At 44.4% G+C, this 14,331-nt stretch overlaps 1 protein-coding gene across 1 annotated transcript in view; it reads right to left on the bottom strand.

Annotated features, from left to right (window-relative positions):
* Positions 1-5,833: 5,833 nt before the first annotated feature.
* ostf1 (osteoclast stimulating factor 1) overlaps positions 5,834-14,331 on the bottom strand; it is a 73,718-nt gene continuing 65,220 nt past the window's right edge. The window contains exons 4-10 of the mRNA XM_034170603.1: positions 11,585-11,648; positions 11,394-11,447; positions 11,029-11,136; positions 10,591-10,640; positions 8,978-9,056; positions 8,659-8,757; positions 5,834-6,523 (exon numbers count right to left, since the gene is read on the bottom strand). Of these exons, the coding sequence (XP_034026494.1) occupies positions 6,465-6,523; positions 8,659-8,757; positions 8,978-9,056; positions 10,591-10,640; positions 11,029-11,136; positions 11,394-11,447; positions 11,585-11,648 (513 nt within the window). The 3' untranslated portion in view covers positions 5,834-6,464. The remainder of the gene's footprint in view (positions 6,524-8,658; positions 8,758-8,977; positions 9,057-10,590; positions 10,641-11,028; positions 11,137-11,393; positions 11,448-11,584; positions 11,649-14,331) is intronic.

Here is a 14,331-nt window from a genome sequence, read left to right as displayed (position 1 = left end):
TTTTGAGTATATTTCTTATTGTTACATGGGAAACAAGGTACCAGTAGACTCACACAAATCCAACAAGACCAATTCATGATATGCACACACATAAGGCTATAAAATTGGGCTATTAGTTAAAAAAAAAGAAAAGGGGGTGTTCACAATAATAGTAGAGTGGCATTCAGTCAGTGAGTTTGTCAATTTTGTGGAACAAACAGGTGTGAATCAGGTGTCCCCTTAAGGATGAAGCCAGCGTCTGCTGAACATGCTTTTCTCTTTGAAAGCCTGAAGAAAATGGGACGTTCAAGACGTTCAGAAGAACAGCGTAGTTTGATTAAAAAGTTGATTGGAGAGGGGAAAACTGCAAAAAATTATAGGCTGTTCATCTACAATGATCTCCAATGCTTTAAAATGAAAAAAAAAAAAAAAAGACGTGTGGAAGAAAAAACCATCAAAATGGATAGAAGAATAACCAGAATGGCAAAGGCTCACCCATTGATCAGCTCCAGGATGATCAAAGATGGTCTGGAGTTACCTGTAAGTGCTGTGACAGAAGACGCCTGTGTGAAGCTAATTTATTTGCAAGAATCTGTTAAATAAAAGATGTCCAGAAGAGGTTACAGTTTACCCAATGGTCACTCTGTCAGAGCTCCAGCATTCCTCTGGAGAGAGGAGAGCCTTCCAGAAGGTGTGAAAGCAAAATAATTGTCTCCATGTGGCGCCATGTTTATTTCATATTATTATTATTTCATATCGTGTTCACCACTACCTCCATGACCAGTGAAAGATCAAGGGCCAAGACGTCACCTGGTATGGCGGAGCCGGGGTCCCACCCTAGAGCCAGGCCTGGGGTTGCGGCGCGCGAGCGCCTGGTGATCGGGCCTTAGCCCATGGGGCCCGGCCGGGCTCAGCCTGAAGGAGCAACGTGGGCCCGCCCTCCTGTGGGTTCACTACCTGCAGAGGGGGCCATAGGGGTCGGGTGTAGCGAGGATTAGGTGGCGGTCGAGGGCGGGTGGCCCGGCGGCCCGGTCCATGCTCACAGCCCCTGGCTGTTGGGACGTGGAATGTCACCTCGCTGGGGGGTAAGGAGCCTGAGCTTGTGTGGGAGGTTGAGAGATACCAACTAGAGATAGTCGGGCTCACCTCCACGCACAGCATGGGCTCTGGTACCCAACTCCTGGAGAGGGGCTGGACGCTTCATTTTTCTGGCGTTGCCCACGGGGAGAGGCGGAGAGCTGGGGTTGCATTGCTTATTGCTCCACAGCTCAGTCGCCATGTGTTGGAGTTCACTCTGGTGAACGAGAGGATCGCGTCAATGCGCCTTCGGGTCGGGGACAGGTCTCTCACTGTTGTCTCGGCCTACGGGCCAAGCGGCAGTGCAGAGTACCCAACCTTCGTGGAGTCCCTGGGAGGGGTACTAGATAGCGCTCCGACTGGGGACTCCATTGTTCTCCTGGGGGATTTCAACGCCCAAGTGGGCAGCGACAGTGAGACCTGGAGGGGGGTGATCGGGAAGCACGGCCTCCCCGTTCTGAACCCGAGTGGTGTTCAGTTCAGGGAAGCACGGCCTCCCCAATCTGAACCCGAGAGGTGTTCAGTTGTTGGACTTCTGTGCTAGTCACAGTTTGTCCATCATGAACACCATGTTGGAGCACAAGCGTGTCCATAAGTGCACGTGGCACCAGGACACCCTGAGCCGGAGGTCGATGATCGACTTTGTAGTCGTATCATCTGACCTTCGGCCACGTGTCTCGGACACTCGAGTAAAGAGAGGGGCAGAGCTGTCGACCGATCACCACCTGGTGGCGAGTTGGATCCGCTGGGAGGGGAGGAAGCCGGTCAGACCTGGCAGGCCCAAACGTATCATGAGGGTCTGCTGTGAACGACTGGCGGAACCCTCTGTCAGGGGGTCTTCAACTCCCACCTCCGGGAGAGCTTCTCCCAGATTCCGGGGAAGGTTGGAGACATGGAGTCTGAGTGGACCATGTTCTCCACCTCCATTGTTGATGCGGCCGCTCGTAGCTGTGGTCGCAAGGTCTCTGGTGCCTGTCGCGGCGGCAATCCCCGAACCCGGTGGTGGACACAGGAAGTAAGGGATGCCGTCAAGCTGAAGAAGGAGTCCTACTTATCTTTGTTGGGAGGTGGGACCCCAGAGGCAACTGACAGGTACCGGCAGGCCAAGCATGCCGCAGCCCGTGCGGTCGCAGAGGCAAAAACTCGGGTCTGGGAGGAGTTCGGGGAGGCTATGGAGGAGGACTATCGGTCAGCCTCGAAGAGATTCTGGCAAACCATCCGACGCCTCAGGAGGTGGAAGCAGTTGACCCTGACTGGGGATGTTGTTGAGCGGTGGAAGGAGTACTTCGAGGATCTCCTCAATCCCATCGTCACGTCTTCCGAAGAGGAAGCAGAGACTGTGGACCCAGAGGCGGACTTATCCATTACCCAGGCAGAAGTCACCAAGGTGGTTAGAAAGCTCCTCGGTGGCAAGGCTCCTGGGGTGGATGAAATCCGTCCTGAGTACCTTAAGTCTCTGGATGTTGTGGGACTGTCTTGGGTGACACGCCTATGCAACATCGCGTGGCGATCGGGGACAGTGCCTCTGGATTGGCAGACCGGGGTGGTTGTCCCCCTGTTTAAGAAGGGGGACCGGAGGATGTGTTCCAACTATAGGGGGATCACACTCCTCAGCCTCCCCGGTAAAGTCTATTCCAGAGTACTGGAGAGGAGAATTCGACCGATGGTCGAATCTCGGATTCAGGAGGAGCAGTGTGGTTTTCGTCTTGGTCGCGGCACACTGGACCAGCTCTACACGCTCCATCGGGTGCTCGAGGGTTCATGGGAGTTCGCCCAACCAGTCCACATGTGTTTTGTGGATTTGGAGAAGGCGTTTGACCGTGTCCCTCGGGGCACCCTGTGGGGAGTGCTCCGGGAATACGGGGTCCGGGGTCGTTTGCTAAGGGCTATCCGGTCCCTGTACGACCGCAGCAGGAGCTTGGTTCGCATTGCCGGTAGTAAGTCAAACCTGTTTCCAGTGCACGTTGGCCTCTGCCAGGGCTGCCCTTTGTTGCCGGTTCTGTTCATTATTTTTATGGACAGAATTTCTAGGCGCAGCCAGGGTGTAGAGGGGGTCTGGTTTGGGAACCACAGAATCTCTTCTCTGCTGTTTGCGGATGATGTGCTTCTGTTGGCTTCGTCAAATCAGGACCTTCAGCGTGCACTGGGGCGGTTTGCAGCCGAGTGTGAGGCGTCCGGGATGAAAATCAGCACCTCCAAATCCGAGGCCATGGTTCTTGACTGGAAAAAGGTGCTTTGCCCTCTTCAGGTCGGTGGAGTGTCCTTGCCTCAAGTGGAGGAGTTTAAGTATCTCGGGGTCTTGTTCACGAGTGAGGGACGGATGGAGCGTGAGATCGATAGATGGATCGGTGCAGCGTCTGCAGTGATGCGGTCGCTGTATCGGACCGTCGTGGTGAAGAGAGAGCTGAGTAGGGAGGCAGGACTCTTGATTTCCCTTTCGATCTACGTTCCGATTCTCACCTATGGTCATGAGATTTGGCTCATGACCGAAAGAACGAGATCGCGGGTACAAGCGGCCGAGATGAGTTTCCTCCGCAGGGTGGCTGGGCGCTCCCTTAGAGATAGGGTGAGGAACTCGGTCACTCGGGAGGAGCTCGGAGTCAAGCTGCTGCTCTTCCACGTCGAAAGGAGTCAGTTGAGGTGGCTTGGGCATCTTTTCCGGATGCCCCCTGGACGCCTCGCTGAAGAGGTGTTCCGGGCACGTCCCATTGGGAGGAGGCCCCGGGGAAGACCCAGGACATGCTGGAAGGATTACATCTCTCGGCTGGCTTGGGAATCAATCAATCAATCAATCAATCAATCAATTTTATTTATATAGCGCCAAATCACAACAAACAGTTGCCCCAAGGCGCTTTATATTGTAAGGCAAGGCCATACAATAATTACGTAAAAACCCCAACGGTCAAAACAACCCCCTGTGAGCAAGCACTTGGTGACCTTGGGAAGGAAAAACTCCCTTTTAACAGGAAGAAACCTCCAGCAGAACCAGGCTTCTCCAGCAGGGAAGGCCTTGGGGTTCCCCCGGAGGAGCTGGGGGAGGTGTGTGTGGATCGGGAGGTCTGGGCGGCTTTGCTTGAGCTGCTGCCCTCGCGACCCGACTCCGGATAAAGCGGAAGAAAATGGATGGATGGATGGTGTTCACCACTGTGGGAATGCACTGTGAAATGCTCTTGCTTAATCCAGAGACTGTTCATGCAGTATGTGCAAAACGACTGATAGCCACATTTCTGTCTGACTCAGAGTGACACAGTCTGTTCTGATCGCGCCTAACTGCAGCCTTGAGACAAAACATCTCGTTCAGATGAAGTCATTTTCAAATAGCTGCAGTTATCAGTTTGGGGAGATGAGCTCATAAGAACTTGTGCACAAACACCGTCCTGATGTATACATAAGGGTGCACTCTTAAGTACTGAGTCACACACACACACACGCACGCACGCACGCACGCAGACATGCTTGCTGTATGCTGTTCGTTGGTGTGTCCAAAGCGCTTTGTATAATAAAGCAGTTGATCTTGACAAATAGTCAACTTCCTGACTATTCCTTCCACTACAGCCAGAGACCGCTTGGTCCAAAGTTCGAAATTTAGCCTCCACAATGGACAACCATCTCTGCAGCAATCTAATCAGGCCTGTATGGTAGAGTGACCAGACGGAAGCCACTCCTTAGTAAAAGGCAAATGGCAGCCCACCTGGAGTTTGCCAAAAGGCACCTGAAGGACTCTCAGACCAAGAGAAACAAAATTCTCTGGTCTGATGAGACAAAGATTGAACTCTTTACCATGAATGCCAGCCGTCATGTTTGGAGGAAGCCAGGCACCATCCCTACAGTGAAGCATGGTGGTGACAGCATCATGCTGTGGGGATGTTTTTCAGCAGCAGGAACTGATGGAGCTTGATAGATGCTGCAAAGAGGAATAGGTAAAACCACCTAAAGATAGGTGCGCCAAGCTTGTGGCATCATATTCAAAACGACTTGAGGCTGTAATTGCTGCCAAAGGTGCATCAATAAACTACTAAGCAAAGGCTGTGAATACAAATTTGCAAAAAAAAAAAACAACAACAAAACTTTCATCATGTTATCATGTGGTGTTCTGAGTAAAATTTTGAGCGGGGGGATAAAATGAATTTACGCCATTTTGGAATAAGGGTGTAACAAAATGTGGAAACAGTGAAGTGCTGGAATACTTTCCAGATGCACTGTACCACATCTGGCATAAAACACAAAACATTTCAATAACATTGAACTGATTTAAGTGAAAAGTCTTTTCAATGTGACATCTTAAAGTTTTTATTGCCGTCAGAACAGAGAAATATAGAAAAATTCACACTGACAACTGCAGAAAATAGTGTGCACTCATTTTGTGCACATTTAAGGCACTTTAATGTAGCATTGTGAAAGCCACTCAAACCAGATGCAATCTCAAGACAAATCTCAAATTATAACCCCCGTACTCAAAGTGTGAATGTTTACAGTCCATTTTACACAAGGCAATTCTCTACTATGTCAACCTGATGGAAGGTTTTGATCAGCAGAGGGAATGTTAGTAGCATTTTCACAGACCTAAGTGCATGCAGTACAAAAATCTTAAAATCAGAAGAGTGTTCTGGTAGGAAAATCAAAAAGGAGAGCTCTGCCATTGCCAACTTTAAAGATGTAACAAATGTCTAAAAGTTCACAGTGAAACTACAAACAAGAATTTCAGCTGCTTCAAACTTCTAGATATCTCCTACTTGGATGACTGAGAATCTTAATGTATAACAAATAGTTCTTTAACAACATCTATGCACGTTAATCAGACCCATAATTTTACCCAGAAAATAAGTCCTTGGGTCCTTCAACACATCTCACTTAGCAGGAAATAAAATATGGTAACACGGAATCCCTGTGATAAATAAATAGATTTAAAGTGGGCCCATATGGAGTTCCACACTGTGATCATATATATATATATATATATATATATAAAAAATAAAAAGCAAAAGCAGGAATGTGTGTTTCTAATCTCTTGTAGTTGATTTTATAATAAAGTTTTGTTTTTTTTAAGCAGAGCTCTGAACTGGAAACCTTTTGAAGCTTCCAATCTGCAAATGGCACTTCTCACTGTAAACGGGTTTAACAGTCTATGCTTAGAATTTGTTTCTCAAAGTGTTGTGGCTGCTTTCACCAGTATATACAATCTGCACCACTCTGACTGCAGTATATGCGGGAGATTCTCCAAGACAAGACAAACCCCATATTTGTGGAGATGCACCCAGAGAATCAGGCAAACTGCAAAGGGTAGAGCACGGAGGTGGGGACTGCACACGTCACAAAATCACAATGGAGATATAGTAATTCCACTTTAGGTCTGCAAAAAAAAACTGAACGCCAATGGAAGACCGTGACAATAATTCAGCAGGGCTGGCTCAGTCCGAGTCCTCGTCATCCAAATACTCTTCTGCATTGCTGTGTGTGCGGGTGATGTCTGAAACAACACAATGTTCAAGTGTTTAAGCATGTGTAGTTTTCCGTAACTCATTTCTGCATCATATTTTAAATGATTTGAAGCATTTTCAAAAACACAAGGCGCAGTTAATCTGATTTAAGATGGAAATAAACACAAGTCAAGTATCGTTAAGTATCAGTTCGAGTGGGCTTTTGCCCCGGTCCACTGCCCACAAAACAGCACACCAGTTCCTTTATTCTAATCTTGCAGGTGGTGAGGACACCTGGAGGTGACAATGGCTGAATCTCAATTCTACCCCTCAGCCCTTCCCCTTACCCCTTTCCCTTCCATTTTGTGCAAGCACAAGAGACAGAGGGGTGTCTCAATTCTCTTTTTGGAGCGAGACGGAGTGAATCTGGATGCACACTCCATTTAGAGGGGTAGGAGGAGCTTACTGCTGTCTCCAAAGAAACAAACATGGCGCCGAGAGCCGCACAAATGAAAGCGGCTTTCATTACAAATTACGCTGTTTGGAAAGTTATAACTTGCCAAAAAACTTTACAGGCAATTGCCTATGACAGCAACATGTATGCTGCTGGATGCATGTTGTGTATACTGTCGTTCTGAAGAATATCGTAACTTCGCTCGTGCGATGAGGCGTTATAATTATTAATTATAATTAATTAATTATTAATACTATTAATTATTATTATAAATTACAAATTAATTATTAATACCACAAATTTTTCCAACATGATTGTGATGTGTCAAAGAAATCTGGGACTTCTATTTCTTTGCATTTACACAGAAAGGCGAAAAAATAAAAAGAACAAACAGGTTACTACAACAGGTTTTGCTTCGGTTGCCACGTTGACAAACAGTGAAGACGGCAGTTTGAGACGGGCCGTTTTTTCCCCCCTAAGGTGGAGGGGTGTCTCAATTCATAGGGCTAGAGGCATACCCCTTCTCCTTACCCCTTGTTTTAAAGGGGCAGGTGTAGGGGTAGGGCCAAGGGAAAGGGGTACAAAAGAGAATTGAGATTGGGCCATAAGTTGTTTCTTTGAGTCCGACTGAGCCTCATGACTGTAGGCCTGGCCACTCCAAGAGGCGGCTCTGGTTTTCCTAGTTTGGGTGAGGTGACTATCCATGAATATGTCAATCATTCTTTTTTGAATTGCCCTTTGTCTCCTTACCTGGGACCAATTTGCCAAGGGAGACTCTACTAGGACCTAATGCTCCAGACAACACAGCTCCCAGGATCACTGAAACCCACAAACCCCTCCATCATTATAAGGTGTCATCTAGGTAGGGGCCCACATGTCATTTCCCTATGGAGGTCTTCCAGATATGTCCAACTGAGAGGAGGCCCTGGGAAGACCCAGGACACACTGGAGGATTATATCTCCCAGCTGGCTTGGGAACGCCTGGGACCTGTTCCAAATTTCTCAGACATGATCAATTCCCATTAGTGTCGGTATGTCTCATGCATCATAAGATCAAACTCAATGTCAAATTAAAATAATTTAAATATATAAGTTTAATATAAATTTTCCTTCTGGATAAATAAAGTTGATGTTATGTTAAATATCATTAAACAAGGAAAACAGCTGTAATGGTTCCTGAAAAGCTACGCCCATATTTTTTTCACAGAAAAACCATGAATCGACTAGAGCAGAATCAATAATGGCAACAACACATAAACTGAATCAATTCCCATCACAATGCACTGTGGGTGTGAAAAGTAATAAATACAAATAAATAAATACATAAAAATTTAAAAAGCAAAGTTTGACACTACTGATGTCGGCTTTTTACAATACATGCATCTGTGGTGACAAGACGGCACCTGGTGTAAATTTGGCCAAACTCAGTCAAAGAAGGTCTGGCTGCAGGCAGTGGAGAAAATGGAGCTCCACTCGAGACTGGAAAAAGATGATCTCCACTTGAGCTAGAGTGGAAATTGACATCTCCATCCTCAAAATGAGGAAGTAGCAGAGTTCATAGCATAGAAGCCAGATCGAAAGAGTTTTGTTTTTGTTTCAGCAATCTGAGGTGGGGATAGATTATGTTTACACTCTAGAGTGGAGCTCCACTTTCAGCCAGACCCTCCTCACTGTCAACACTGGACTGAGACGAGCGCTTCACGGTTTCCACCTGGTGGCAGCTCTACTTACTGCTTCCTTGCTTCCTCCTGAGGAGTGACGAACAATGGGCATCGGTGGCCATCTCCGCAGGCAGTTTATTCTCATTGTTCCTGATGTCTACCCGAGCATCTGAAACACATATTCAACGTAAACAACCACAACAAACTCACAAATAAATAAAGTTTGGACAGTTTTGTACGAAAGACATTCATTGGTGACCAAATCCTTCTGAACGTTTCTCTTCTGCATTTTTCCTGGCTTACCATCCTATTAATCTAATTAACAGCTCAAAATAAACAAACTTGATGACCACATTTCATCAAAAATGGGAGGCTTCAGTGATACTCACTCTTGTTGAGCAACATCTCCACGATGTCAGAGTAACCTTTCCAGGCAGCTGCATGCAGAGCAGTGTCGCCAAGTTTATTCTGGAAAAACAAAACATTATCACCGCCGGCAAACATCCTCCTCATAAATAAAGTGAAAATAAATTTCAAGCCGTGGCACAAAACCCAACTACACAAATGCACTTACTTTTATATTAAGCAGTGGCCGATCGATACGAGTTTATCAATGACCAATAAAACTGTTAGAGAACAGGGTGGCTGATATATGATGCCAATTTATTAAAATTTTTGTATGTGATACAACAGTTTAACAACAACAATAAATGAGACACGCAATGTTCGTACGTAAAGCTACTGTCTGGATTGTTTCTGCTCAAGTCTTGGGGACTGACTGACTAAAGGTTTGCATGTGTTAAAACATGCTCATACACCATAGCACTCGCAAAAACCCCGCATGCTGTGTTAACAGAGCGTACTGAGGATTGGGTCTTTCAAATGTACAAAATATTGTTTTTGTCTTCAGAAATATGCAATCTGGGGTTTGTCCACCTGAGTGTGCAAAACTGTGGAACATGCACAATATGATGTTTGCACACCCAACATGATTTTCAAGGTTTCAAAAAGGAAATGCAGTGGGTACTGACTGCATCTGTATTTTACAAGTTTGAAACCTTGGCATTAAGTTATTGCGCTTGACTCCTCACTGTAAATGCATTGTGTGCCTTCCACTATTCCCACGGTTTAAAGGCATCATTCTGCATGCAAATTGACATGGGGGTGGGGTGGGGGGGGTCCTAGCACTGTTCCAGAGAATCCACACTGACAAGCCCGCTTGTCAAATGTTTCTTTTAATTGGCTTCATGAGTGCAGACGAGACAAGGACAATTATTTCAAAACGCATTGAAAGAAGAATTCCACAAAACTACAACCTAGGCTCCATTTTTTTTAGATTTTTGGGGGTCATCCTTTTCAATGAAGTCAAAAAATGTATCTAATTGGTGCATTATCTATTAGTGACGCAAACAACGCTGCAGGAAGTGGACGCGAACCAGCTACTTAATGTTACTGGACAGGGCAATAACTCAGTAAACCAATTCTTGTCACCAAGAAATCGGCAGCAATGTCATTTGTCTGGTTGCATGGAGAGTGTCTTACAGGATGAGCTCTTCATTCACAATCAACTTGTAAGCACTCAGTGGAGAACAGTGCCAGCCAGTGGCTAGGAGGCTGAGGTAATCATCTAAATGTATAATCCAGTCACTGTAAAAAGTGTCTTTACATTTAGTGCACATGTTTACCTTCACAGAGACACATGTCAATCTATTGGATCCTTATGGGGACATTTGCATCTCTTCAGTGGCTACAAGAAGTAGTTCACCAGCTTGTCCTGTTCCATTAATTAGCCAGTTAGGTCATTACAGTGTTTGTGTTCAAAATCAATATTGCACTGACTAATTTAGTTTTTGTACTGACTGACAGGATGACCCCCAAAATGTGTAAAAATAGAACCTTGGTTGTAAAATTGCAGAGTACCCCTTTAATGGCTGGTTTAGCTCCACCCACCTAATAATAAAAAGGAGCAGTACATTCATTTTCACAACTGAGCCCTTCTGACCTGCTGGTTGAGCTCCACGTTGGACTGGCTGAGCAACAACTCCACCACATCTGACAAAGACAAGGGGGTGGAAAAGGAGAACTTGTTTAATGGCACCATCATATAACACAGAACAATAAAGAGTAGAAGAAAATCTCAGAACATTTCACAGGAACAGTGATGTTCCTGTTTTTGTATGTACTTTGTAATATTAATGTCCCATGTTCATCTTCTATAACACATACTATGAGTGCCATTCTCACATGAGTCAAATTTGATGTTCTTTGTGCAAAAACCAAAAAAAAAAAAAAAAAACCTATAAATATGGCTACCAACTCATTTTGAAACACCACAGTACATTTATCAATGTGCTTGTTAGAAGTTGTCATTTTCATGTTCTATGACAATGTAAATGCACTGCAAATACTCAATGTGCATTTTATGCCCTTAGAATGTTACCTTTGTGTCCTCCGTGGCATCCCCAATAGAGAGCAGTATTTCCAGCTTTATCCAGCCCATTGATTCCCACTTTGTTATCTACACACTCCCGCAGCCAGTTTAGATTTCCTGTTTGAATGTGCGTGTGCGCGCACACACACACACACACACACACACACACACACACACACACACACACACACACACACACACACACACACACACACACACACACACACACACACACACACACACACACACACACACACACACACACACACACACACACACACACACACACAATGAAGAGTGCTATTACCAATGCAAACTGTGTGATAGTTTTTTAACACAAACAGAAAAAAATGGAATGTAGGTAACTGCTGCACCTCGTTTGGCTGCTTCATGCAATGGATTGTCAATAGACTGTGCATTCTCAACCACTGGGGGGGATAATAGGTGCATAATGTTAAATGAATAAGGACAAAGCCATGCCTTTCACATGACATTTTACAAATTTAGCAGCTATTTTATCAGTTAAATGCAATAAACCTATGAGGTTTAGCTTTCCATTACTCACCGTAGTTACTTGGGATTAGTCCAGCCCTGCCTTTGCATGTACCCTTCCACCAATTACTGTCACTCTGAGAATAACAATCAGGTAAAGAAAGCCAAACTAGTCATATACAAGTTAAAGTATACATTAGGGCTGTTCATGTTATACTCGTATAGGGAAAAAATAAAAGTTGGGAGAGACTTCAGGCCACATGTTATTTTTGCTCCACTTGTGATTTTATAGGTGCAGACCAAATTTGAACTCAATCAGATAAGACTTAAGAGGTCCCCAGAGTGACACATTTTCCTCTCTCTCCGCTAGCAAGGCAACGTCACCCTAAGGGTGAAGACTTTGATGCCATTATTTTCTTTTACAGGTACATGTGATGGTTTCTAATCACAAAAAGTGGTGGTTGATTGATCACTAAGAGGAGAACATTACTGGAATTACTGGATTACAACATTGCTTGTTTGGGGAAAATTGTTGCTTTGTGGGGACCCCTAAACAATGTCCGATTACAACAAAGATATGGCACAGATCTTTTATTTTATTAGCGGAACAAGAACAACATGTGGCCCAAACGATTTTGTAACATTTGACATTTTGAACAGGTCTAATATACATACACTTGTCATGGCCCTAAATGTCATGGCAATATTTTAGTTTAATTGATTTCTTGGAACTTTTTTGTGTTTTATTTATTTTTTCTGGGGTGGAGTGACTGTACAACATACATTTTCATTAGAAGAATAAGAATTTGGCGTATATGCTTTAATTTATTTTTGGGCTTATGAAGTCAATACAGGGTCAAAATGATCCATACAGCACATTTAAAATTTGGCTGAGTTTGAGCAAATTTCACCTTGAGCAGATACTTGTTATATTTTTATGCTGATGACCTGCAAATCTATCTGCCACTTAAGCTCCCATCAAATTCTCTGACTATTTTGGTAAATTGTCTGCAGGAAGTGAAAACTTGGTTGGCTCAAAACTTTCTAATTCTCAATGAGAATAAAACTGAAATAGTTAGTTTTGGCCCTGCATGGTCATCTGGTTCATGTGATGTGCTTGGTCCTTTGTCTTCCTGTGTGCATGATTCTGTCAGAAATTTGGGGGTCATTTTTGACAGCTCCTTCAAAATGGACAAGCAAATTAATTCTGTGGTAAAGGCCAGTTTCTACCAACTTAGAATTTTGAGAAAAGTGAAGGCTTACCTCCCAGCGTGTGATTTTGAGCGAGTTATTCATTTGTTTATAACATCAATCAATCAATCAATTTTATTTATATAGCGCCAAATCACAACAAACAGTTGCCCCAAGGCGCTTTATATTGTAAGGCAAAGCCATACAATAATTACGGAAAAACCCCAACGGTCAAAACGACCCCCTGTGAGCAAGCACTTGGCAACAGTGGGAAGGAAAAACTCCCTTTTAACAGGAAGAAACCGCCAGCAGAACCAGGCTCAGGGAGGGACAGTCTTCTGCTGGGACTGGTTGGGGCTGAGGGAGAGAACCGGGAAAAAGACATGCTGTGGAGGGGAGCAGAGGTCAATCACTAATGATTAAATGCAGAGTGGTGCATACAGAGCAAAAAGAGAAAGAAACACTCAATGCATTATGGGAACCCCCCAGCAGTCTACGTCTATAGCAGCATAACTAAGGGATGGTTCAGGGTCACCCGATCCAGCCCTAACTATAAGCTTTAGCAAAAAGGAAAGTTTTAAGCCTAATCTTAAAAGTAGAGAGGGTGTCTGTCTCCCTGATCCGAATTGGGAGCTGGTTCCACAGGAGAGGAGCCTGAAAGCTGAAGGCTCTGCCTCCCATTCTACTCTTACAAACCCTAGGAACTACAAGTAAGCCTGCAGTCTGAGAGCGAAGCGCTCTATTGGGGTGATATGGTACTATGAGGTCCCTAAGATAAGAAGGGACCTGACTATTCAAAACCTTATAAGTAAGAAGAAGAATTTTAAATTCTATTCTAGAATTAACAGGAAGCCAATGAAGAGAGGCCAATATGGGTGAGATATGCTCTCTCCTTCTAGTCCCCGTCAGTACTCTAGCTGCAGCATTTTGAATTAACTGAAGGCTTTTCAGGGAACTTTTAGGACAACCTAATAATAATGAATTACAATAGTCCAGCCTAGAGGAAATAAATGCATGAATTAGTTTTTCAGCATCACTCTGAGACAAGACCTTTCTAATTTTAGAGATATTGCGTAAATGCAAAAAAGCAGTCTTACATATTTGTTTAATATGCGCTTTGAATGACATATCCTGATCAAAAATGACTCCAAGATTTCTCACAGTATTACTAGAGGTCAGGGTAATGCCATCCAGAGTAAGGATCTGGTTAGACACCATGTTTCTAAGATTTGTGGGGCCAAATACAATAACTTCAGTTTTATCTGAGTTTAAAAGCAGGAAATTAGAGGTCATCCATGTCCTTATGTCTGTAAGACAATCCTGCAGTTTAGCTAATTGGTGTGTGTCCTCTGGCTTCATGGATAGATAAAGCTGGGTATCATCTGCGTAACAATGAAAATTTAAGCAATGCCGTCTAATAATACTGCCTAAGGGAAGCATGTATAAAGTGAATAAAATTGGTCCTAGCACAGAACCTTGTGGAACTCCATAATTAACCTTAGTCTGTGAAGAAGATTCCCCATTTACATGAACAAATTGTAATCTATTAGATAAATATGATTCAAACCACCGCAGCGCAGTGCCTTTAATACCTATGGCATGCTCTAATCTCTGTAATAAAATTTTATG

Source organism: Thalassophryne amazonica, chromosome 5 (genome assembly GCF_902500255.1).
Source record: "Thalassophryne amazonica chromosome 5, fThaAma1.1, whole genome shotgun sequence".
Lineage (NCBI taxonomy): Eukaryota > Metazoa > Chordata > Actinopteri > Batrachoidiformes > Batrachoididae > Thalassophryne > Thalassophryne amazonica.
The sequence above is the reverse complement of the archived record's forward strand: the minus strand, read 5'-3'. Positions and strand labels throughout refer to the sequence as shown.